Source organism: Ascidiella aspersa, chromosome 1 (assembly GCF_963924565.1).
Source record: "Ascidiella aspersa chromosome 1, kaAscAspe10.2, whole genome shotgun sequence".
Classification (NCBI taxonomy): Eukaryota; Metazoa; Chordata; class Ascidiacea; order Phlebobranchia; family Ascidiidae; genus Ascidiella; species Ascidiella aspersa.
Window position 1 is genome coordinate 37,629,085 of NC_139447.1, and position 25,209 is coordinate 37,654,293.

General features: G+C 35.6%; 2 protein-coding genes across 2 annotated transcripts; both read right to left on the minus strand.

The window, feature by feature from the left end:
- Positions 1-633: 633 nt before the first annotated feature.
- On the minus strand, positions 634-7,343 carry LOC146170370 (calcium-activated chloride channel regulator 1-like). The gene is made up of 8 exons (XM_083388514.1): positions 7,164-7,343; positions 6,773-6,875; positions 5,007-5,106; positions 4,128-4,267; positions 3,112-3,298; positions 2,450-2,706; positions 1,935-2,003; positions 634-1,633 (listed from the first exon to the last, which is right to left on the minus strand). The coding sequence occupies exons 1-8, from the start codon at positions 7,341-7,343 to the stop codon at positions 1,497-1,499; spliced, it is 1,173 nt and encodes a 390-aa protein (XP_083244640.1). The 3' UTR covers positions 634-1,496.
- A 9,842-nt stretch (positions 7,344-17,185) lies between these two features.
- Positions 17,186-25,209, minus strand: LOC146170371 (calcium-activated chloride channel regulator 1-like). The gene is made up of 10 exons (XM_083388522.1): positions 25,030-25,209; positions 24,639-24,741; positions 24,026-24,102; positions 23,680-23,776; positions 22,889-22,988; positions 22,006-22,145; positions 21,012-21,198; positions 20,368-20,621; positions 19,644-19,712; positions 17,186-18,820 (listed from the first exon to the last, which is right to left on the minus strand). The coding sequence occupies exons 1-10, from the start codon at positions 25,207-25,209 to the stop codon at positions 18,684-18,686; spliced, it is 1,344 nt and encodes a 447-aa protein (XP_083244648.1). The 3' UTR covers positions 17,186-18,683.

The window sequence follows — 25,209 nt, forward strand, 5'->3', positions numbered from 1 at the left end:
CACCTTATTCTAATTACATAAAAAATACAACTAAAAATTACAAATGCGTAAAACACAGAGTGTAGCCGGACTAGGACTTCGACGAAATCACACATTTAAGAGTCCGACTCGGGAGTTGGAAACACTCGATGAACACACTCAAGGTGTAAAGAAACAACAATGTTTATCCACAGTGCTTATAGAATAAATCACACATTTGGCGAGTCAGACTCGGGTTAATTTATTGGCCGGAGTGATTGTAGGGCAGGGTTGGGCAATTATTCTTGTCAGCGGCCGCATAAGAAACAGAAAATGTCGTTGCGGGCCGCGTAAAACAAGAGGTCTCAAGTACACAAGTTACAACATGCGGTTCATTTTGAAAGGATCTTTAAATATCCTTCTTTTGACAAGCTGATAAGAGTAGGAATAGGTAGGGATGCCTTACAGGAGTGATGTATTCAATCAAATATTCTAAAATCAATAAAAAACGTTAAGGCTTATTTTGCCTAAAATGCTTTATTAAAAATAAGCCGCGGGCGGCAGTTTGCGCAGATAGAGGGTTATGGAGTGTTGAACACTTAACACTCAGGGAATCTTAAAGATCATGAGCGAATTCACACTGGAGAACGACCTAACAAATGCAAAGAGTGCGAAAAATGTTTTAACCTGGCAGGAAGTCTTAAAAATCGTGAAAGAACTCACAGTGGAGAAAAGCATTATAAATGTTAAGAATGTGGAAAGTGTTTTAGCCTGGCATCAAGTCTTAATAGACACAAAAGAACGCACTCTAGAGAAGAAACATTTTAAAAACAAAACTTTTGATTTGTGTTAAATCTCACAAATAGTTATACCTTTAAATTTTTTATACAGGGTTGTGGAGCGTTGAACACACACACGCTTGCACATAGGAAAACACTCACACACGCACATAAATAGCTCATGGAAGCACACACACACACGCACGCACGCACACACACATACAGTGGCGTAGCCAGCCGAAAAAATTTTTGTGGGGGACAAAAAGTTAGAATTTCTTGTTTAGCTTTTGTCATTGTATTAACTGCCGTAACGAACACAAATAACAATGTTAGCAAACCGTTTCGAACAGCAACCGACTGAGCGTTAACGCAATGCTCAAAAACCATTCAAAGAGCAAAAACTGACCAAAAGTAGTTTAATTACATTAATTTATAGCAAACGTAATAATAACTACATCGTTTGTGACGTAACAGTGCATGGTACTTGAAGGTGTGACATGCCTGTGTTCGACTGTTGTGGTACTGTTCATAAATGCTACAAAAAGAATTATTAAGAATAAAATATTTATAAATTTTTGTGGGCATGGCCCATCAGGCCCCCTCCTGGCTACGCCTATGCACACATACACTCACACATGCACATACGCAGTCGCATTTTCAATGCACGCATAGGGTTTGGCAATATAACAAGTGGCACTTTATAATAGACAGTTATTCGATGAACAGACATTAGACAAATGTTACAACCAGACAAAAAAGTCACATCCTGCGGTTTGAGTAATATTCCATCTGATATCGGTTTGTCGTTGGCTGTCGTTCTCGATCGCTTGTCTTATACTTGTTGGAGCGACACATTTTCATGCACATGCAAATGATGAGAAGGAGAACCGCAAGAACTGGACAAAAATAGATTAAGTAAACTCTACAGAACTTTATTTTGAAGACTGTGTTTTAAGCGTATAAGTAAGGTTTTTCAAGTACGTGAGTCGTGAATAGATGCCATAATGCAATATATTTCACTTTTTGTATTTCGCAATTAATTTAAAGTAAAGCCCTGAATGGTATTGCGAATTCTCAGGAAAACTAAACAGGTGTTGCCTATATTTATTTTAAATGTACAATCACTTTGGTAAAAAAAAACTGACCCATTTATGTCAAGCTAAAATTAGGCTTTTTAAAAAAAAACAAATTGCTTACCAAATATTCCAGCTATTATACCCACAACAATTATTGTAGTTTCGTTACTGGGTGGTTCTTCGCCAAAATCTAAAAACAACAAGATTTCAAAGCTTGTTAAAACCGAAGTTGAAATGATATTTTTATCGCCACTTCGTTTTATTATAAGTAATAACCTAAATAATAAATAACAAAAAACAATATATAGCAAGTAAATAATTTATGTACAAAAAATAAGATAAACAACTCAATTTTATAAAAAATGCTTAATAAAAACACTTCATTTTAACCCAAGTAATTCTTTAAAAGACTTAAATCAAGGCAGTTCAAAAGTTTATTTGTTTTAAAACTACATGATTTTACAAGTTGTTTAAAAACTGCTACAAACCTACCATTTTAAAGATCTATTCAATTAAAACAGTTGCGAAGTGCTTTGGTCGGGACAATCGGGGGCTAGTATTATGGAAAAGCGCTACAAAGTGTTTTAGCAACAATAGTCGTAACATATGTCTCATAACTTAACATAGGCATCTTACAAGAAGTGGTTGATGCTGCTGTTGTTACTTCTGTTGTTGTCTGAACCGGTGAAGTGCTCCCAGCTGTCTCCGGGTTGGTTGTTGCAGTTGCGTTTGTTGTTGTCGTTGAAGTTGCTTTTGTTGTTGTAGTTGTTGTAGTTGTTGTTGTTGTAGTTGTTGGTTGAACCAAAATTCTGTTAAAAGTGCTGACCGCAGCAATGTTGGAGATTTCGGCAACATTTCCATCGGAGTCGTGAGCACGAACACCGAACCAAACCCTGCGAAAATAACAAGTCTAGCTATTAAGATAATAAAATTATTTTTGTTGCAAATATTAGAATCTGTCTAAAAATCTAAATTTATGTTTCACCACTACTGCCAGTTCAGGATCATATCGTAAGATCCAAAAATAAGCACAGAGGTAAAATCAAGATCTACAATTTACTTGAAAAACATAACTTTACTTGAAACATAGACTACTGCAGTTACGAAAAAACGACATCAGTTCTGCGGGAAAGAATCATCGAAGCAAGATCTGGTTTTTCATTTGAGCTAAACAAATATATATTTCGCAAGGGCATCATGAGTATTTTAATTCGAATGAATGATTTTGAGAAATTGACGCCTTTTATTTCTAAAGAAGCACCTAATACTTCTTTATATATATTCAGTTTGCTTTTCACCTTGATGAATTTTCATTTGCGGGAACCCCCACAAGTGAGACAACAAATGTTTCAACTTCGCCGGAAGCTTTAGGCATTGTGACGTCACCATGTGTTGCGTAGGCGTTTGTGACGTCGGTCCATGTTGGGAAGTCAAGCGTAACGTTTCCAGGAGAAGTGAAACTGTATCGGATTTCGTATCGAGAGGCTGAAGAAAGAAATATACTAAAACTAATAGTTGTTTAAAATACAAATGCACTTTGTGTACATATAATATTATAAATAGCCTTTTTTAGGAACTAATATTTAATTGTGATAATTGTTAGATTTGTAAGACAGGATTTTTTATCTGTCTGGTCAATATAGAATTTCGACTCTGCTGTTTTTAAAGTAGAACATACAAAGCAAGAGTCACGTGCAAAAACACAAAGACTTCGTGTACGTATGTCGTATATTATATCTATGTATACTTTTTAACAACCTTTAAGCAAATAAACATCTTTGCTTTTGTACAACGGTAAGTTCCATGCAAATCTACAACGTGATTTAAGAAGATTCGAAAAGAGAGCAAAACTAATAGGTGTTTAAACACAAACTACACATTTGCGTACATATAATATTATAAATAGACTTTTTAACCAACTATGAAGGAAATATTTTACATGGCAAAAATCGGTAAGACTGTCTGACATGTTTTTTTTTCTGTGTCATACATTAGAAAATTTATGCTTTTTCTAATGTATAACATATATTTGACCGATTTACTTGGGTGAAACATAAAAGTTGTTTCCATGAATACTTAGAAAACCTTTGGCATTATGTTTAAAGGTTAAAAATAAGTGTCAAATCGCTGACATTTCTAAAACACACACTTCGGGAAACGCACATTAAAATATTGAATCTCGTTGGATAATACAGATGAGATTCAACATTTTTAACAAGGTATTTCGAAGACTAAAAAAATATTGTTTTAGGTTGTTTTATGAACCTGCGTGTAATAAACATGAAGATTTAACATTTTAAGCCAAGAAATTCACCCGTTCCAAAGTTAAGGTCATCTCCTGGTGCTGTAAATGTCACGGTGACCTTGTCAATGCTCTCAAGGTCAGTTTGGACAACGCTAAGGTCAAGTATTTGACTAGGGCCGAGCGAAGCGGACACAGTTGCAGCAGTTACCCTTGAATAAACATAAAAAAGGTTGTTTTAGGTTTCAAGTAAACCAGTAAAGAAATACACGAAGGTGTTTTAAAATAAGGGATGTCCGATTATATCGGAGCAGAGCCGATACGCGATACCAACTGGTTGTATACGATAATGTGGTGGTGTTGACACAAAACTAATCAAAATGCAATAAGGTTAAAAGTAATGGTAATTAGTCTAACTTTTTGTTTTATACGTGAAAGGATTTTCATCATTAAGTTTTGTTCTCACAACTGAAGTTAACCGACTTTCTTCAAGCTAATTTAAATATTGCTAAATGCCATATTTATTACATTACCCTTCTATTTTGTTAAATTAATATTAATACGTTCGTAGCGGACGGATATGGTTCATTATATAAAATCAGGGCACTGCCACCGAAATATAGCTTGAAGCATGAAATGTTCCTAAATGTAAAATACAAAGCAGTATATGTTCGGACTCAGTCCTCGGAAAAACATTCTCCATTTAAGGAGTTGGTGCCGACACTTTGAGGTGGAGCCCGAGTTAAATTTCGCATCGGCAGAAGGTCAATATTGTTATCTTTTGTTTGTGGTGTAAGTTATTTTGTCAACATAAATGCCAATGTAATTCTAGTATTTACTGCCCCCCAAAAAACGGGTTCCCTTATGAAAGAAATGCGGGATCCTATTCAAACACAGCAACCATAAAAAGAAACACTTAAGTTGACAACGATGTAATAATCCAAAACTTACGCTTTAGTTGCTGAAAAACTTGCTGGAATTTCAACTCTTGAGAACGAATCAAGATCGCTTGAGCTGACACTAGGTGGCGTGACGCTTACGACAGAAGGATCTGTAAATGAAGATCACATGAACATCGCGTGAATAGCTCACGTATCACAAAGATATGAAAGTATGAAATGATACACCGGTTTAAATTATATATTCTAAAAAAGAGGGTATGTTAATCAGTTACATTCTGACACTATGTACTGCTGCTACCGCGTTATTATAGCAATCCTCATTTATAAACATAAACAATTATCTGGTATTCGTAATAAAGCTTTTTTTAATTTTAATAATGTATACTTTTCTGATAAGTAGATTTGCTTTAAAAAAACGTGCACATTTTTGTGGAACTAATATAAAGCACTTTTTAAAACTCTCAATTTTATATAGCAAGTTGTTAAAAAAAAAATTATATTTTAGACATTTTTTATATCTTTTTTTATATTTTTTCTTTCTAGAAGATTTTTTCGAGCTGCTCACCTTTTTAGCGAAATTTTATTTTATTGAGGCATTTCTTTCTGTGATCGCATAATAAAATCAAACCAGAATTATGTTTTTCTTTGCAACTAGTTTAAAGAGGACAGTGTTTTTAAAAACACCATAAAATATCCATCATTTGTGACCAAGTAACTCTTACTTGGTTCCTCAAAACTTAAAACTCTATTTAACTTATTACGTCTATTTAACTGCATATGTCTTTTTTCTTTTCAAGGTGTTAAAATCATATGCGTTTGCAGTGTTCAAAATTAGGCCACCACTGTTAGTTTATATAACCTACCGCTGCTGCTTAGTCTTGGCGAAAACCTTCGCTTTCGAGATCTTTGTGCGGGATCGCTGACTTTCTTGGTAGAGATTCCAGTACCACTTACTGTAACCTGGTGAAAGGTTTAACAAACTAGGGACGTTAAAACGGCTGCTATGCATTAAAGCCAACCATACTATTGCCATGTAATGTTGTTGTGCGTATTTACATATAAAAACACTTTGTTGTCATTAAAATGCTGAACCTAAAGACCTAATGAGTATATGCCGACAATTTACATTTCTCGGTAAACCGTAATATAAAGGGAAAAGCGCTTTCGTTAAAGCAAACAAATCTGAAAATGAAGTGAAAATCAGCTTACTCGAATAGAATGTCGTCCAGTCACGTTGAAGAAAATACGCTGTGTAGATCCCGTCTGATTTTTCTAAATCAGGGACTACAAAAAAAATATATAAGAGTCCTGTGCAAAAAACATAAACCGACCACGTTTTAACAGTTAACAGGTTACTACTTCTCTGGCTCTTTACGTTACTACTCTTCGCTCAAAGTTACTAGATTAAAATAACTATCTAAGTTCCAAAGTTTATATCGTTGGTAAAAAAATAAAGATTTTTATATGGTATTCAAACAAATAATGATATATCGTGTTTTGTCGTTTATGACCGTAGTGTCATAATATTTAAGGCAATTTTATAGCGCTCATTAAACCCTCATTATAACCGGTAGAAATGGGTTTAAACATATTTTAATTTATATTATAGCGAAATAGGCATTCCTGTGTTCAAAAGTATTGTAGCCAACGTTCGAAGTTTACTATTGTATTTAACAATGGTCTTTTTGTATTGTGTAGGACCATAGGTTATCCAGCGTATTGCTGCTAAAAATGCGATGAACATTTCTGCGTATGATCACAGAAAGTTCATACTGATGTTTTCAGAATAACCACATATAAGAACATTTTACTTACCAGCGCCGCCATCTTTCAAAATAATATTTATTTTCACACCGTTTGGAGTTGTCACTAAAGCGTCTACGGTGGCGTTGGTGACCTTGAGAGGACCTTTGGTCACCTGAGACAATGAAAAAATTATCTTTTTTAAAAATACTTGTGAAGTTGGGGGCCTTTCACTTTTGCAAACAGTTTTTTACTTGCTTATTTCCATCTTGGAACTTTGGTTGTTAAAGGTTTCTTGTTGAAATAATCCACATGAGGCATTTGTTACAATTTCGTCGGTTTTAACTTTTTATGTGCCATTAAAGGCAAGTCTATCATTCAAATTAAGTAGCGAAGTAAAACTAATTGCTAAACGCTACTCTGAACAGCTTTTACAGGAAACAAATTTCGGACTTTAGCTTACCTTTGTAAAAATCACAAACACTTCAATGTCGGAAACATTTTTGACGTAGGTTCCAGACTCCACAACGATTGGATCAATCGTTGTGCTCACAGGGTATGACGTCACACTTACGGTGACGGACTGGTTTGTGGATGACGCCACAATGTAGGTCCACGCACCAGTCTGTAAACACAACGTCATCAACAAAACATTTAATGCAGGCAGGTAACGCAGGCAGGATTAAGGGTACTGTAGGCCTAAGGTGTCCAATTTTGTAAACCGAGCTACAAAAAGTAATAAAATAAAGACAAAAAAAATTAACCTTAGAAAATATGAGGCCCGAATCTTTTCATGGTCTAAGGCCTCAGTATCTCAACGGCCCTGAGTACAGAGGGGTAAGTTGAAGAACTGATTGATTGTTAAAATACGCATTCGCCTTTAATATATGTTTTTCTGAAGTTTCTGTATTGAATTTTTCTTTGTGTTTTAACTTTTAAGATTTTTAATCAAACTGTACCTCAGCGGTTCCAGGTATGGTAAAAACGACAGTTTTCGCAGTTGAATCAACCACTCCGCTGACGGTACACCCATTTGTAAGTGCTGACGAACAGTGACGTGTACCACCAGGACTGGTCAGTTCAATAACTGGTTGTGTGGAACTGTAACTGAACTGGAACTTGGTGTTGTTTCCGATGGTGGAATCAATGTTAATGGTGCCGGTGTAATTCTGGCCTGTGGATGCTGTCACTTGGTCGTTTGAAACCTGTAAATAACACCTCAAATATTTATTTTAGAAGATGTTTGCTATAAAATGACACATATACTTTCAGTTAAATATTTCGGGAACAATTACGTTGTTACGTCAAGGAAGCCGTAAGATACGAGTAATCTTAATCAAAATAAAAATGCAAATGTATTTTTTTTAAACTTAGTTGTGCTTATTGGTAATATGCCATTTAAAAAAATTCACTGCTAGATTATATTTGATTTCAAACCGTGACTTACAATACACTATTATTATGGTATCGATTCTCTACCGATACCACCCTAGTATCGGACAAGTACCAATACCACCACTAGGTATGGGGTAGTGACTCAGATTCCTTATTTATTAATGAATAAATTTGTACAACCTTTTTACTTGTTTCCTACTTTTTTAAATGATAATTTAATTTGTAGGTTACGTGACGATTATTTAATAGATGATTTAGCATAACTTAACATGTTTAAAATTGCAACGTGGATCTGTTTTCTGTTCAACCTGTATCTGTTGTTTGGTGATATCTCCATCATCAATGCGAGCAGTGACTTGAAACGTGCTCAGAAGATCTCCAATCTCTCCATCCCTGCTGTAGAACCAACTTCCACAGCTGCTTTCAGCCAGACTTTGCAAATCTGCGTTTCCGCTTGACTCTCCGAAGAATATCGCGCGAAGACAGATTCCCTGTTTATTGAAAGTGCAACAAAATACGAGTTAAAATAGTTTAATTTTATTTTCGTGCTAAAATGCTTTTAGATCATCTTCATATGATCCGCAGACCACGAAATTATGTACTAAATAACTGTAAAATTAAGTATCAGCTTTGTAATACTCTGAGTTGTTTAAACACAGTTTCAAATCATTTAAATGTAACCAGTTATTTCAGATGTAGGTGGTAGTTTTGTGTTATGTAATAAGTAAATAAGGTTAAAACAATTGTTTAGACATAACCTTGCTTAGAACGTCTTCTCGTGTAGTCGACACGTTGGGGTTTCGATTTTCTTCTCCATCAGTCAACACAATAACGTTGGTCCCGTGAGTGTCAGCATCTAAAACCTATAACGAAGATAATACGGTATTATTAGTAACATAAGTAAAAGAGCAAAACCATGAAAAACTACTACCGTAAGTGCAGACCGAATTCCACAACCGCCACATGTTCCACCATCTGCTTCACTTGGTAATTGCGAAACCAAGGTATCTCTGTTTCCATCGATTTGAGTTAAATTGCTGATGATGGTTTCATTTGTCGAAAATTCTACTATCCCCACTTGAGAACCATTTGGTGCATACGTGTTTAGAAATGCCGTTGCAGCAGATATCATATTTGCCAACCTCGTCTGCAATTCAATAATTAATATGTTATAATAAGGGTGTAAACTTTAAAGTATAGCAAAATAGAGCGCTCCGTTCTATTGTCCGTTTAAAACCCAAATGTTGCAAAAATGCTAGTATAGCTTCGTGACCGGAGATATAACCTAAAGCAGTGGTTCTCAACCGTGGCTCCGATAGCCGCATTCAACTTCTAACCGCCCTTTTAGCGGCTCCCATTAAGGTTAAAAAAATTAAACTATTTATCAAAAGCATATTTGCGCACGAGTTCGTTAGACAATTGTTTTAAGAATAATTGCTAAATGACGTAACTTTTTGACGTCATCCCTGAAAAGGTTCATGCTCGCCAAACAAAAATACTGGGTATGTCCCTGAACACAAAATAAAGCGATAACTAAACAACCCTCGAAGAAAGCTTGCCTTCTAGAAAACAGGACGTTTTAGAGTAAATGGAAAGAGAAACATTTACAAATTGAAATACAATATAAGTCAGATTGCCTTCTTTGTTGTGTTGTGTTTCTATTAATAAAAATTTAGTTTTATTAAACTGCTGGACCTTTGCGACTCCTTTTGAAAGCAACTGTTAAACAAAATGGCTCAGATGCTTACAAAGGTTGATATCTACTGGTCTAAAGGAGGTAAGCATACAGGTAGCCTGAAGGAAAATCAAAAAGTTCTATTTTAGCATAACGGGGCCAATCAGGTCTCCCGGGCAGAGGTTAAGATAAAATATCACACGGAAGAAGAGAAATATGCAATATGCTACCAATCCGTGTAAGGAGAAATAGCCTAATTATTAAGTAATTCGATGTAGGCAAAATCAAAGTACCATTCAATTGTGAAATTGATCTTCCAGCAAAATTTTATTAAAATACCAATTTTTTTTTACTCTTTGTCTGGTATATGTGCATTTTTTCGCCCATAGTAGTAATATTGGCTTAAAGACGATTGCCCGAACAGGTTATCGAAAAGTTGCTATACTTTAATAAAATTTGCCGGAATAACAATTTTACAATTGAAACATTCCTGGTAGCAACATTATATATATTATTGTACTATTATAAAGTAAAATCGTAAAATGGATATGGTATATCGGGCAGGGCTGCGGATTTGGAGTCGGACTCGGAATTCGGGACTCAAGGAGTCGGTTTGTTTTGCTGGAGTCGGACTCGGGACTCTAGTAACAACTAGCCGAGTCCCATGTCCGAAATGCGCATGCGCAGTACCGAATTTTAAACTGATATGGCTATTAACTGAAAATCGTAAAGATGGAATAGCATATGGTGGAAAATTTTCCAACCATGTATTGTGAGGGAACGAATTATACGACACCCCTATAGGTTGACTGCTGAATATCAACGTTTTTTTAGTTACGTTAATTGGCTAAATACAGGCTGTAGAGTCAGGACTAGGGACTCGACAAAATCGCACATTTGGCAGGAGTCGGAATCGGGTTATTTCTAACCGACTCCGCAGCCCTGATATTTGGCACTGCGGTTATTGCAGAAATTAACTTTTACCCCTCTCATGCTTCCAGAAGTATCAAGAACGAGCACGTAGACCGGGCTGCTTCTGGTCTGAACCACTTCAAAGTTCACGTTGAGATCCAGAGAGTTGTTTGGTTGGTTCGATGCAAAGTCCTCGGAAGAAATGACAACTTCCCAAGTACTTCGTCGCCCACAAAACCTGTTCTGCTTATTGGGGGCGTCCCGGTTGTGCAGATTTACAGGGTCGCTAGCGTTGTTGTGGCAAAACTTGGTCACCTGAGGAAAGTAATTTAAAACATTTTTGACTTCTCAAATGACTTTAGCCATAATGTGATAAAAGAAGAGTTCGAACTACAAAAAAAGTTTGGAAAAAAATGTTCACGTCGTTAATAAACTATGAGCAAGTATCATAGTGCTAGAGCAATTTGTGAACTGCAACATTTAAACCAGCTGAATAGATGTGTGCACCCACCTGTTCAACGTGCTGATGTGACATTATAGAGACTGAGAGATTAATGGGCTGCATATTGTCCGAAACGTTGAACCAACAGGTGTCTTCGTACAGCTGAGTAGTTGTATTAACTACACAGGCCGTTATGTTTGGTTCCAAATATGTCCCATTAAGAGACAGAGGACATCTACAACAAGACAAAGTATTAGAGTTGTCATTGTTAAATACTAAAAGGTTTTGCTAGGTTATTTTTTATCTTATTTTTTTTTTAATTTAGTTGAACTAAGATTATTTTTATAGAAAGAGCAATTCTGATTCGAGAATAAATAATAATACGAGTTAAATGTTCTTAGTCAGAGCCTTTATCTTATTATTCACTATTATTTTTCTAACCAAATAAAAATAAAATTCTTTGGCTACCACAAGGAAGTTTTTTTTTTGTAATTTAAATAGATGTCTATTTTCACGTTTAGTGTCACCGGCAACAACATTGTGTTTATAAAATTTTGTAAAATAGCAGCCTTGCTTTTTTGGTGCACTTCAATACTCAAGGTATATTTATCAATAGACTAGCTGCAAGAAAGTTGATATAAAGCCATCGGTTGTCGCAAATTATGTCAATTGTTTTTATGAATACAGAGTTTCGCTCCCGTTGTCGTCCAAGTAAACAGTTCTGGTGATTAACGGTATATCGGTGACAGTTATCCATCGCTTTGGTTATCGCTGTCTTTTGAAATACAATCACAAAGTTACATAGACAATACATATCAGTTTAAAAAGAATTTTTTGATAATTTAGGGGATCTACTCGTTTTTTTCTATAGTTGAGCAACATCGATGACTGTCAACTTCCAATTAGGAACAGTGGATTTTAAACAGTGGGTAATTACACCTGATAAATGTGACACTTTATGGGTATCATTCCATAAAGAAATGCTATATGTTATGTCTTAATTTTAAAGAAAGTAATGACAGCATTTTGGGAAGATTTTTATGTTCAATAAAGAAAATGAAATCTATGTAATGGTCTTGTAAATCTTAGTATAACTCATACAAGTTGTTTTAGTTTAATTTAATGAAGGGAAATTTATTCCGTTAAGTCCTTAAATGAATAACACGCCTTAATGTTTGGAACTTAATCACCGCATGTTGTTTAAGTAACAATCTGTTTGTCCACACAGCCATAAAGTATTTGTAAATCATACCCAATTAATTGTTTAAACTTGTAAAATAAATCATCATATTGTGCAGACAAACTTTTTGCATATAAATCAAAAATCGTATCGAAATTAAATACATCATTTTAGTTGAACTCTTTCATGACTAAAAACAAAACTAAAACATACATCGTAACAAAATAAATTATTTTTTGAAAACCTAAAATTAAAAACAAAATATTTGAAAAATTGCCGACGAATTTCTAAATGTTATCATAACTTACCTATTCGCTAAAAAATCGCCCAAATTTAAGATTTCGCCTGAAATCAACTTTTCATACAAGTTATGATGATGAGCTCGCCAAGGTGTCAGCCTCTTGTGAAGCAAGCCGCCATCGCCCGCCAGAGGTGACAGAGAGCTAACTACGTTACAGCGCCATAAGGCTCGCTAAGCTGTCAGCCTCTCGAGAAGCCAAGCGCCGTTATTCGCTAGAGGCGACAGAGAGCTGAAATGGGTTTCCAAATTGTGGCAATAGTTGCGCTGCGGCTTTTCAGACAGCGCCATAAGGCTCGCTAAGCTGTCAGCCTCTCGAGAAGCCAACCGCCGTTATTCGCTAGAGGCGACAAAGATCTGAAATTGTGGCAATTGTTGCGATGCGGTTTTTCAGACAGCGTCATAAGGCTCGCTAAGCTGTCAGCCTCTCGAGAAGCCAACCGCCGTTATTCGCTAGAGGCGACAAAGATCTGAAATTGTGGCAATTGTTGCGATGCGGTTTTTCAGACAGCGCCATAAGGCTCGCTAAGCTGTCAGCCTCTCGTGAGGCAAGCCGCCGTCACGTTCCAATACACGTTCCTAGGGCGATAAAACCACTTGCGTCAAGGTTATAAAACTGATAACATCAGGTTATAAATCTTGCCGCAACATATTTAAAGCAAATATACAAAACCACACGCGTTTAAAGTGGTTGAAACACTTTCACGTGCTTCTGTATGCTGGTAATGGCGCAACCAAATTCCCGGATTTGGCAACGCATTTGGAATGTTTGTGTGTTTTTCTGAAGGGGCTTTTGACTTTTTCCGTGGGAATTGTAAACCTGTGAACATAGGTGTGGCATTGGGACTTTAGACAATAGACCTACACGTTAATTTAGCACCCAGAGTCCATGTGAAAAGCAAATATACATGTTTGCACACGTGTGTGGCCTTACACGTTAAACATTGTCTTAACCCATGGGGTATTAGCGAAATTTTCTAGTTCAGAGTAGCCTATCATTCAATTGTATTTATTCTTTGCGCATTTCACGATGGTTGTAACGTTTTATCAGACAGCGTCTCTTTTCAAAAAACTGCCGCTGTTCGTTGTAGGTAACAATGGATTTTATAATAGAAGCTAGTACAACCCTAAAAAAAAAAAAAAGTAAAAAAAGGCAACGGAATTTACGTGTTTCGAAGGGTGTGCTATATTTGTAGCACAAAATGTAATTCCCAGTTTATTAATTAAGCGTTGACATTCAATGTTCCCATCATAAATTCTTAAACTATCCTTAATAAATGGATCAAAATGAACGTTATACCAGTTTCAATACAGTTTACAAAATAAACAACATTTTGGTTTTAAAAGTGTGCTATTTACACTCTTACAACGAGATAAACATTTGGAAAATCACCTTGTACACACATTTTCACCATTTTACAATATGGAGACTTGTAATCGCCAGAACTTCTCCAAAATAATCGCCAGAACTTCTCCAAAGCATGGCTTACTAAAGCATCAAACGCTCTACTTGGCTTAGAAGTTAAAAGGACAATATACTTAGAGTGGAATTTTTGGCGGAAGGCATTAAGGTCGCAATAGGGCCAGTGCATCCTGATTGTAACCCAACACACGCTTAATTCGCTTACGCGTATTTTTACAAGGCGGGTGATAAAACAGTCGTAGAGGCCACAAAGCAGAGTTAATTCGCAACAAAATAAAACTAGTTTCAACTCAAACAAGCCATAAGGGCATTGTCCCCTTACCCTATAGAAGCGCCTACTGCCTGTAAGCAAACAACGCTATCAGTTTGAAAATAGAATTCAAACGTAAAGGGGCATTTTCGCGCTTGTGACGTAACAGAGTGTACTTTAGGCTCATAAACAGCCCGTACCTGTTTGCTTTCACGTGCAGTTACGACCCAGTCTCACGCTGTACGGTGATGCTGGTTGACGGTTAAATTTTCAGTTATTTTTTTTATAATATCGTGAATTTGTTATCCAATACCGATATCATCCGAGAAATCCAGTTGTAAATTCACAGATATATGTAATAGAAACATTCCATCGACTGTCCGGGGATTTTAAAATATTGTGCAACTATTGAAAAATGTTTCAACAAAGTTTTATTATTGTCGCAACAATTGCTATTTTGTTACACGCTGAAAACGTCATTATTGATCTATTTTTGCGTTAGTATTTCGTTACTATTTTTGCGTTAGTAACGAAATAAGAGCATAGCATTCCGGAAACTCAAAACAAGTTAGCCCACCACCAACAAAATGGCCGCCAGAGCACCCTTAGCCCGAAATCCCAGGGATCTAAAATTTTATTATACAGTATAACAACAAATATATCGAGGGTATTGCATTTGGAATAAAATTTTGTTGCAAATTTTATTACATTTAGGGGTTTGTAGAACAATGCATTTAGGAGCTTTCAGAACATTTCGAACCCTGTATCCGAACAAAGCTATTGGAACGAACATTTCGAGCCCTGCAGTAGGGCCATACGACAAAACATAACTCAAACGCCCAGCAAAGCAACCATTAACACATTTCAAAAGACTTCAATTTTTCTGCTCAGTTGCGCTCCGTGTGGTTTAAAAGGGCTCTGCGCGTTTTGCTCAAACTTTCAAGAATTTCAGCAAAAAATGCACAGATCTTTGTCGCCTCTAGCGAATGCCGGCAGCTGGCTTCGCAAGAGGCTGACAGCTCAGCGAGCCGTTTTAGCGCTGTCTGAAAAGCTGCAGCGCAACAATTGCCACGTTTGAAAAACAGGATGGCTCCCTGTCGCCTCTAGCGGATAACAGCGGTTTGCTTTACGAGAGGCTGACAACTTAGCGAGCCGCTTTGGCGCTGTCTGAAAAGCCGCAGCCCAGCAACTGCCACAAATATAGAAACGTAGTTAGCTCTTTGTCGCCTCTGGCGGGCGATGGCGGCTTGCTTCACAAGAGGCTGACAACTTAGGGAGCTTGTAAGCATAACTTGTATGACAAGTGAATTTCACGCTAAATCTTAAATTCGGGCTATTTTTTTAGCGAATAGTAAAGTTATGATTACATTTAGATATTGCAAAGCAAATTTTTTTTAAAATGTTTGAAAATTTTTATTTTACACGTTTAAACAACTAATCGGGTATGAATTAAGTAAGGGAAATAACCTACTTATATACTATAATACTTTGTGGACAACTACTAGGAATGTCTATTAACATTAATACGGATAAAATACACGATGTCAAGTGATAGTATAGCTTCTCGTCAAAAGATCTTTTTTTCGTTAAAATTTGTGATACTAAGAAACGCTATATACGGATCTGTTCATAAGTTTAATGGTGAAAATAACGGCCCAAATAGACGTTAAAAGCGACATGCTTTATTGTTCAAACGTTTTGGCAAATTCTCATGCCATCATCAGTGATATGAAGGCCACATCGGTTGCACCCGTTTTATACACGCTTTTAACGTCTATTTGGGCCGTTATTTTCCCCATTAAACTTACGATACTAAATTTATGACTTCCGATACAGATTTTGTATTTATAAGCAAAACATTTGTCTGCGGAAGAATAAATTTTATTTTACAAGTTTAAACAACTAATTGGGTATGATTTAATAAGGTTAATAACCTACTTATTACGAATATAATACTTTATGGGAAACTAATAAGAATGTTCACCGATATTGGATCGGAGGAAATACCTGTTGTTAAGAAACAATATCGCTTCTCGTCCGGCGCTCCATTTTTTTAATTAAAAATTTATTATATCCGTTCGATATGAATGCTTGCAGTGGTCAGGTCCAATACAATGTGTTATTCCGATTACCGATATTTTTGACAAAAACAATCGCGGTCCGATAAATGACGTCATTATTACGCTAAATACACAAAATAGATGTAATTGCACTGTTGAAAGGGATTTTTAAATTAATTTAGCCAAAAGTTGCCTTTACGTTTAGAAGTCAGTTACCTTCCAGTTGCTAACCTAATAATATTTTAATAAATTTATTGTAGAGATATAAATCACTGATTTGGATCGCAAATAATGCGGAAACTGCTACATTTATTTGGTATCGGATCGGCACCGATACGACCCTAGTATCGGACGAAGATCGATTTATCGGTCATACCTAGTTGCAATCAAAAACAATTCCAGACAGTACAACGAAAGCCATTGCAGACTCTTCACCGAATCTGTTGATCAATGATGCAAGCAGAGCAGATTAGAAAAACAACTAGCCTGCAGTGAAGTTTGAACTCACGACCTCCGGTCAATTAGGTAAGCCGTAATCGTTGGTCAAAAAGCAGCTTCATAAAGGGCTAGATCTCAGTTGTTTACATACACATGTGAGTGAATGTTTCATTCAATTCCAGACAGTACACTCTTTACCTATCGTTCCACTTGTCTTTCGTACAGAAACGATTTTTGAAATCCAAGTAAAATTCCTATTTTAATTTGGTATGGGAACGGCGCCGATATCACTCGAGTATCGGACGACCAAGGATACTTACACTTGGCATCGGGTATCGGCTATCGGCTTCGATCTAATACTATCGGACCCTTTTCCTTGGAAGAAATCAAAAACAAATCCAGACAGTTCACAGTTATCTAAATCGTAGCACTTGTATTTCTTGCAGAAACAATTTTCAATTTCAACACATTAAGAAAAGTCTAGTTTTGCACAAACTGCTTTGGCTTTTCGTTTTCCGATTGAACAAATACACAATTAATAAATGGCAATAGTTGAAAGAAAATAAAATAATCTTATTAGGCTATATTACAGAAATATGCAAAAATAAAACATTTTGTCGTTGTTAGATTGTACAAACGTACGTTTTGTAATTTTTTATGGCAGAACTGTTATTATTGCTTCTTCAAAATGCCGACAATAAACCAATTTCACCACCAGATGGTATCTACAGTATAAACCAAATTAAAAAAAGGAGTTATATACAGAATAAAATGTTGTGGCCATTTACCATTTAGTTTCGATAAAATTTGGCTTCAATTGACCGCAGTAGTTGAGGGCATCATTACACTAAACGAGGTTGCGGAGTCGGAGTTAGACTCGGGATTCGAGTAAGAATATATTCAGCAGTGCATTTAATATTTTATATATTTAGCAGAGAATCTAAAGTATACAGGGCTGTAGAGTCGGCGTTGGACTCGGGACTCGACAGGGTCGGTTTGTATTGTTGGAGTCGGACTCAGGACTAGAGTAAGACAACCTGAAACTACTCGAGTCCCGAGTCCGACGTGCGCATGCGCAGTACCAAATTTCGAAACTAATAAGGCCGCAAACTGCAAATCGTAAATAAGGAATGGCATATGCTGGAATATTTCCACCCACGTATTGCAATGAATATATGACTCACTCTTGATTGGATTGCTGAATATTCAGCTTATTCTAATTACATAGATGCATAAAACATAGAATGTAGCCGGACTGGGGCTTCGACGAAATCACACATTTGAGAGTCCGACTCGGGAGTTGGAAACACTCGATGAACACACACAAGGTTCAAGAAACAACAATGTTTAGCCACAGTCCTTATAGAATAAATCACACATTTGGCGAGTCAGACTCGGGTTAATTTATTGGCCGGAGTGATTGTAGGGCAGGGGTGGGCAATTAGTCTTGACAGCGGCCGCATAAGAAACAGAAAATGACGTTGCGGGCCGTGTGAAACAAGAGATCTCAAGTACACAAGTTAAAACATGCGGTTCATTTTGAAAGGATCTTTAAATATCCTTCTTTTGACAAGCTGATAAGAGTAGGAATAGGTAGGGATGCCTTACAGGAGTAATGTATTCAATAAAATATTCTGAAATCATTAAAAAACGTTAAGGCTTATTTCGCCTAAAATGTTTTATTAAAAATAAGCCGCAGGTGGTAGTTTGCGCAGATAGAGGGTTATGGAGTGTTGAACACTTAACACTCAGGAAATCTTAAAGACACACACGCACACACACATACACACACACACGCACACTCGCATTTTTAATACGCACTTGTGGTTTGACAATAACAAGTGGCACTTCATAATAAACAGTAATTGAATGAACAGACATTAGACAAATGTTACAACCAGACGAAAAAGTCACATCCTCCGGTTTGAGTAATATTCCATCTGATATGGGTTTGGGGTTGAACATCGTTCTTCTTCTCTTGGCTTATACTTGTTGGGGCGACACATTTTCTTACACATGTAAACTATGAGCAGGAGAACCACAAGAACTGCACAAAAATAGATTAAGTTAACTCTCCAGAACCGGCTCCACAGAAAAAGTTCGATTCTTAATCTTGACTGTATCCAAAGTGCCACCTTTTGTGGTACTAAGTTAGGAAAACGCAATTTGTTGTATTTTGGTTATCTGCGGAATAACAATACCAGCAACATATACTTGTCGGGCCTCAACTTTTCATGCACATGTAAATGGTAAGCAGGACAAAAAGAAGAACTGCGCAAACTAGATAAAGTAAACCTATGAATTATCCCGCAAGCGGCTGCACAGTCAAATAATTGAGAAAAAACTTTGATTTCTTTATTTTGAAGACTCTGTTCAAAATGCTATTTGGGAATTTCAACAAACTTTACTCTTATAGTGTTTGGTAATTATTTGGAATGCTAATACTAACAATTAGGAAATGGTCCATCAAACATATACGTGTTGTGTTAAACGGAAATATAGAAGGTTGACCGAAAGTATTTTAGAACATGGCATAGCCAGAGAAAACAGGGTTATGAAAATCAATTGTAGTTTTAAAAGTAGTAGAAAGATATTTTTGCAGTAAAAATATGTTGAAGTGAAAGTTTTTGATTACCGGTACATAACTAGTTGCCATAAAACAATGAAAAGGACTTTTTGTATTTCGTAATCAATTCAAAGCGAAACGATAAATGTTATTGCAAATTCTAACGAAAAATAAACAGGTGTTGCCTAATTTTATTTTAAATGTACAGTCACTTTGGTGAAAAAAAAACTAAAACATTTATGTCAAGCTGTATTGTTCCGGCATAATTAATAAAATTAGGCTTTTTTTAAAACAAATTGCTTACCAAATGTTCCAGCTATTGTACCCAGGACAATTATTGTAGTTTTGTTACTTGGTGGTTCTTCTTCAAAATCTAAAAACAACAAAATTTCAAAGCTTATTAAAACCGAAGTTGAAATAATATTATTTATCGCCACTTCGTCCTATTATGAGTAATAACTTAAATAAAAAATAACAAAAAACAATATATAGCAAGTAAGTAATTTTATGTACAAAAAATAAGATAAACAACTCAATTTTATAAAAAATGCTTAATAAAAACACTTCATTTTAACCCAAGTAATTCTATAAAAGATTTAAGTCAAGTTTAGCCATTTTGCCGAAAAGACTTAAGTCAAGTGAAGTCATTTGAAAACAACGTGCTTTATCTCTGCTTTGCATCGTTAAATGATTGCAACTTGTTAGATTAACTGAACAAATTATTCAAACTTCATTTAAATCAATTAAAGTGTAATAAATGGTTGAGACTAATTTACAAAGACAAGAATCTCACTTATGTACAAATGAAACTGAGAGATACAAGAATTTTATTGGTTTTTAAACTACGTGATTTCACAAGTTATTTAAAAACTGCTACAAACAAACCATTTTAAAGATCTACTCAATTAAAACAGTTGCGAAGTATTTTGGTCGGGACAATCGGGATCTAGTATTGTGGAAAAGCGCTAAAAAGTATTTAGCAACAATAGTCTTAACATGTGTCTGATAACTTAAAATAGGCATTTTACAAGATGTGGTTGATGCTGCTGTTGTTACTTCTGTTGTTGTCTGAACCGGTGAAGTGCTTCCAGCTGTCTCCTGGTTGGTTGTTGCAGTTGCTTTTGTTGTTGTCGTTGAAGTTGCTTTTGTTGTTCTAGTTGTTGTTGTTGTTGTTGTAGTTGTTGGTTGAACCAAAATTCTGTTAAAAGTGCTGACCGCAGCAATGTTGGAGATTTCGGCAACATTTCCATCGGAGTCGTGAGCACGAACACCGAACCAAACCCTGCGAAAATAACAAGTCTAGCTATTAAAATAATAAAATTATTTTTGTTGCAAATATTAGAATCTGTCTAAAAATCTAAATTTATGTTTCACCACTACTGCCAGTTCAGGATCATATCGTAAGATCCAAAAATAAGCACAGACATAAAACCAAGATCTACAACAACTTTACTTGAAACATAGACTACTGCAGTTACGAAAAAACGACATCAGTTCTGCGGGAAAGAATCATCGAAGCAAGTTCTGGTTTTTCATTTCAGCTAAACAAATATATATTTCGCAAGGGCATCATCAGTATTTTAATTCGAATGAATCATTTTGAGAAATTGACGCCTTTTATTTCTAAAGAAGCAACTAATACTTCTTTATAAATGTTCAGTTTGCTTTTTACCTTGGCGAATTTTCATTTGCGGGAACCCCCACAAGTGAGACAACAAATGTTTCAACTTCGCCGGAAGCTTTAGGCATTGTGACGTCACCATGTGTTGCGTAGGCGTTTGTGACGTCGGTCCATGTTGGGAAGTCAAGCGTAACGTATCCAGGAGAAGTGAAACTGTATCGGATTTCGTATCGAGAGGCTGAAGAAAGAAATATACTAATGTGTACATATAATATTATAAATTGCACTTTGTGTACATATAATATTATAAATAGCCTTTTTTAGGAACTAATATTTAATTGTGATAATTGTTAGATTGTAAGACAGGATTTTTATCTGTCTGGTCAATATAGAATTTCGACTCTGCTCTTTTTAAAGTAGAACATACAAAGCAAGAGTCACCTGCAAAAACACAAAGACTTCGTGTACGTATGTCGTATATTATATGTATGTATACTTTTTAATAACCTTTAAGCAAATAAACATCTTTGCTTTTGTACAACGGTAAGTTCCATGCAAATCTACAACGTGATGCAATTGATTTAAGAAGATTCGAAAAGAGAGCAAAACTAATAGGTGTTTAAACACAAAGAGTTTGCGTACATATCATATTATAAATAGCCTTTTTAACCAACTATGAAGGAAATATTTTACATGATGAAAATCGGTAAGACTGTCTGACATGTTTTTTTTTTCTGTGTTATACATTAGAAAATTTCAGCTTTTTCTAATGTATAACATATATTTGACCGATTTACTTGGGTGAAACATAAAAGTTGTTTCCATGAATACTTAGAAAACCTTTGGAATCATGTTTAAAGGTTAAAAATAAGTGTCAAATCGCTGACATTTCTAAAACACACACTTCGGGAAACGCACATTAAAATATTGAATCTCGTTGGATAATACAGATGAGATTCAAAATGTTTAACAAGGTATTTCGAAGACTAAAAAAATATACGTGCTATAAACATGAAGATTTAACATTTTAAGCCAAGAAATTCACCCGTTCCAAAGTTAAGGTCATCTCCTGGTGCTGTAAATGTCACGGTGACCTTGCCAATGCTCTCAAGGTCAGTTTGTACAACGTTAAGGTCAAGTATTTGACTAGGGCCGAGCGAAGCGGATACAGTTGCAGCAGTTACCCTTGAATAAACATAAAAAAGGTTGTTTAGGTTTCAAGTAAACCAGTAAAGAAATACACGAAAGTGTTTTGAAATAAGGGATGTCCGATTATATCGGAGCAGAGCTGATACGCGATACCGACTGGTTGTATACGATAATGTGGTGGTGTTGAAACAAAACTAATCAAAATGCAATAACATTTAAAAGTAATGGTAATTAGTCTAACTTTTTGTTTTATACGTGAAAGGATTTTCATCATTAAGTTTTGTTCTCACAACTGAAGCTCACCGACTTTCTTCAAGCTAATTTAAATATTGCTAAATGCCATATTTATCACATTACCCTTCTATTTTGTTAAATTAACCTTAGTAATACGTTCTTAGCGGACGGATATGGTTTATTATATAAAAATCGGGGCTCTGCCACCGAAATATAGCTTGAAGCATGAAATGTTCCTAAATGTAAAATACAAAGCAGTATATGTTCGGACTCAGTCCTCGGAAAAACATTCTCCATTTAAGGAGTTGGTGCCGACACTTTGAGGTAGAGCCCGAGTTAAATTTCGCATCGGCAGAAGGTCAATATTGTTATCTCTTGTTTGTGGTGTAAGTTATTGTGACAACATAAATGCCAATGTAATTCTAGTATTTACTGCCCCCCCCAAAACGGGTTCCCCTATGAAAGAAATGTGGGATCCTATTCAAACTCAGCAACCATAAAAATAAACACTTAGGTTGACAACGATGTAATAATCCCAAACTTACGCTTTAGTAGGTGAAAAACTTGCTGGAATTTCAACTCTTGAGAACGAATCAAGATCGCTTGAGCTGACACTAGGTGGCGTGACGCTTACGACAGAAGGATCTGTAAATGAAGATCACATGAACATCGCGTGAATGGCACACGTATCACTAGGTTATACAAGTATGAAATGATACAGCGGTTTAAATTATATATTCTAAAGAAGAGGGTATGTTAATCAGTTACATTCTGACACTATGTACTGCTGCTATCGCGTTATTATAGCAATCCTCATTCATAAACATAAACAATTATCTGGTATTCGTAATAAAGCTTTTTTTTAATTTTAATAATGTATACTTTTCTGATAAGTAGATTGGCTTTAAAAAAACGTGCACATTTTTGTGGAACTAATATAAAGCACTTTTTAAACTCTCAATTTTATATAGTAAGTGGTTAAAAAAAAATTATATTCCAGACATTTTTTATATTTTTTTTTGTATTTTTTCTTTCTAGAAGATTTTTTCGAGCTGTTCACCTTTTTAACGAAATTTCATTTTATTGATTTCTTTCTGTGACCGCATAATAAAATCAAACCAGAATTATGTTTTCCTTTGCAACTAGTTTAAAGAGGACAGTGTTTTTAAAAACACCATAAAATATCTATCATTTGTGGCCAAGTAACTCTTACTTGGTTCCTCAAAACTTAAAACTCTATTTAACTGCATATGTCTTTTTTCTTTTCAAGGTGTTAAATTCATATGCGTTTGCAGTGTTCAAAATTAGGCCACCACTGTTAGTTTATATAACCTACCGCTGCTGCTTAGTCTTGGCGAAAATCTTCTCTTTCGAGATCTTTCTGCGGGATCGCTGACTTTCTTGGTAGAGATTCCAGTACCACTCACTGTAACCTGGTGAAAGGTTTAACAAATTAGGAACGTTAAAACGGCTGCTATGGATTAAAGCCAACCATACTATTGCCATGTAATGTTGTTGTGCGTATTTACATATAAAAACACTTTGTTGTCATTAAAATGCCGAACCCAAAGACCTAATGAGTATATGCCGACAATTTACATTTCTCGGTAAACCGTAATTTAAAGGGAAAAGCGCTTTCGTTAAAGCAAACAAATCTGAAAATGAAGTGAAAATCAGCTTACTCGAATAGAATGTCGTCCAGTCACGTTGGGAAGAAAATACGCTGTGTAGATCCCGTCTGATTTTTCCAAATCAGGGACTACAAAAAAAAATATATAAGAGTCCTGTGCAAAAAACATAAACCGACCACGTTTTAACAGTTAACAGGTTGCTACTTTTCTGGCTCTTTATGTTACTACTCTTTGCTCAAAGTTACTAGGTTAAAATAACTATCTTAGTTCCAAAGTTTATTCCGTTGGTAAAAAAATAAAGATTTTTATATGGTATTCAAACAAATAATGATATATCGTGTTTTGTCGTTTATGACCGTAGTGTCATAGTATATAAGGCGATTTTATAGCGCTCATTATAACCGGTAGAAATGGGTTTAAACATATTTTAATTTTTAATTTATATTATAGCGAAATAGGCATTCCTGTGTTCAAAAGTATTGTAGCCAACGTTCGAAGTTTACTATTGTAGGTGTAGATTTAACGATGGTCTTTTTGTATTGTGTAGGACTATAGGTGATCCAGCGTATTGGTGTTAAAAATGCTATGAACATTTCTGCGTATGATCACAGAAAGTTCATACTGATGTTTTCAGAATAACCACAAATAAGAACATTTTACTTACCAGCGCCGCCATCTTTCAAAATAATATTTATTTTCACACCGTTTGGAGTTGTCACTAAAGCGTCTACGGTGGCGTTGGTGACCTTGAGAGGACCTTTGGTCACCTGAGACAATGAAAAAATTATCTTTTTTAAAAATACTTGTGAAGTTGGGGGCCTTTCACTTTTGCAAACCGTTTTTTACTTGCTTATTTCCATCTTGGAACTTTGGTTGTTAAAGGTTTCTTGTTGAAATAATCCACATGAGGCATTTGTTACAATTTCGTCGGTTTTAACTTTTTATGTGCCATTAAAGGCAAGTCTATCATTCAAATTAAGTAGCGAAGTAAAACTAATTGCTAAACGCTACTCTGAACAGCTTTTACAGGAAACAAATTTCGGACTTTAGCTTACCTTTGTAAAAATCACAAACACTTCAATGTCGGAAACATTTTTGACGTAGGTTCCAGACTCCACAACGATTGGATCAATCGTTGTGCTCACAGGGTATGACGTCACACTTACGGTGACGGACTGGTTTGTGGATGACGCCACAATGTAGGTCCACGCACCAGTCTGTAAACACAACGTCAT

What these genes read in the sequence shown, in the direction of transcription:
- LOC146170371 (XM_083388522.1), bottom strand. Translation starts at nt 25,209, where the DNA reads ATGACGTTGTGTTTACAGACTGGTGCGTGGACCTACATTGTGGCGTCA. An exon ending in TGTTTGTGATTTTTACAAAG is followed by an intron (nt 24,742 to 25,029) that starts GTAAGCTAAAGT and finishes TCATTGTCTCAG; the next exon opens with GTGACCAAAGGTCCTCTCAA. An exon ending in TACAATAGCTGGAACATTTG is followed by an intron (nt 18,821 to 19,643) that starts GTAAGCAATTTG and finishes ATTTTTGTGCAG; the next exon opens with TTCTTGTGGTTCTCCTGCTC.
- LOC146170370 (XM_083388514.1), bottom strand. Translation starts at nt 7,343, where the DNA reads ATGACGTTGTGTTTACAGACTGGTGCGTGGACCTACATTGTGGCGTCA. An exon ending in TTTGAAAGATGGCGGCGCTG is followed by an intron (nt 5,107 to 6,772) that starts GTAAGTAAAATG and finishes CTTCATTTACAG; the next exon opens with ATCCTTCTGTCGTAAGCGTC. An exon ending in TGACCTTAACTTTGGAACGG is followed by an intron (nt 3,299 to 4,127) that starts GTGAATTTCTTG and finishes TTCTTTCTTCAG; the next exon opens with CCTCTCGATACGAAATCCGA.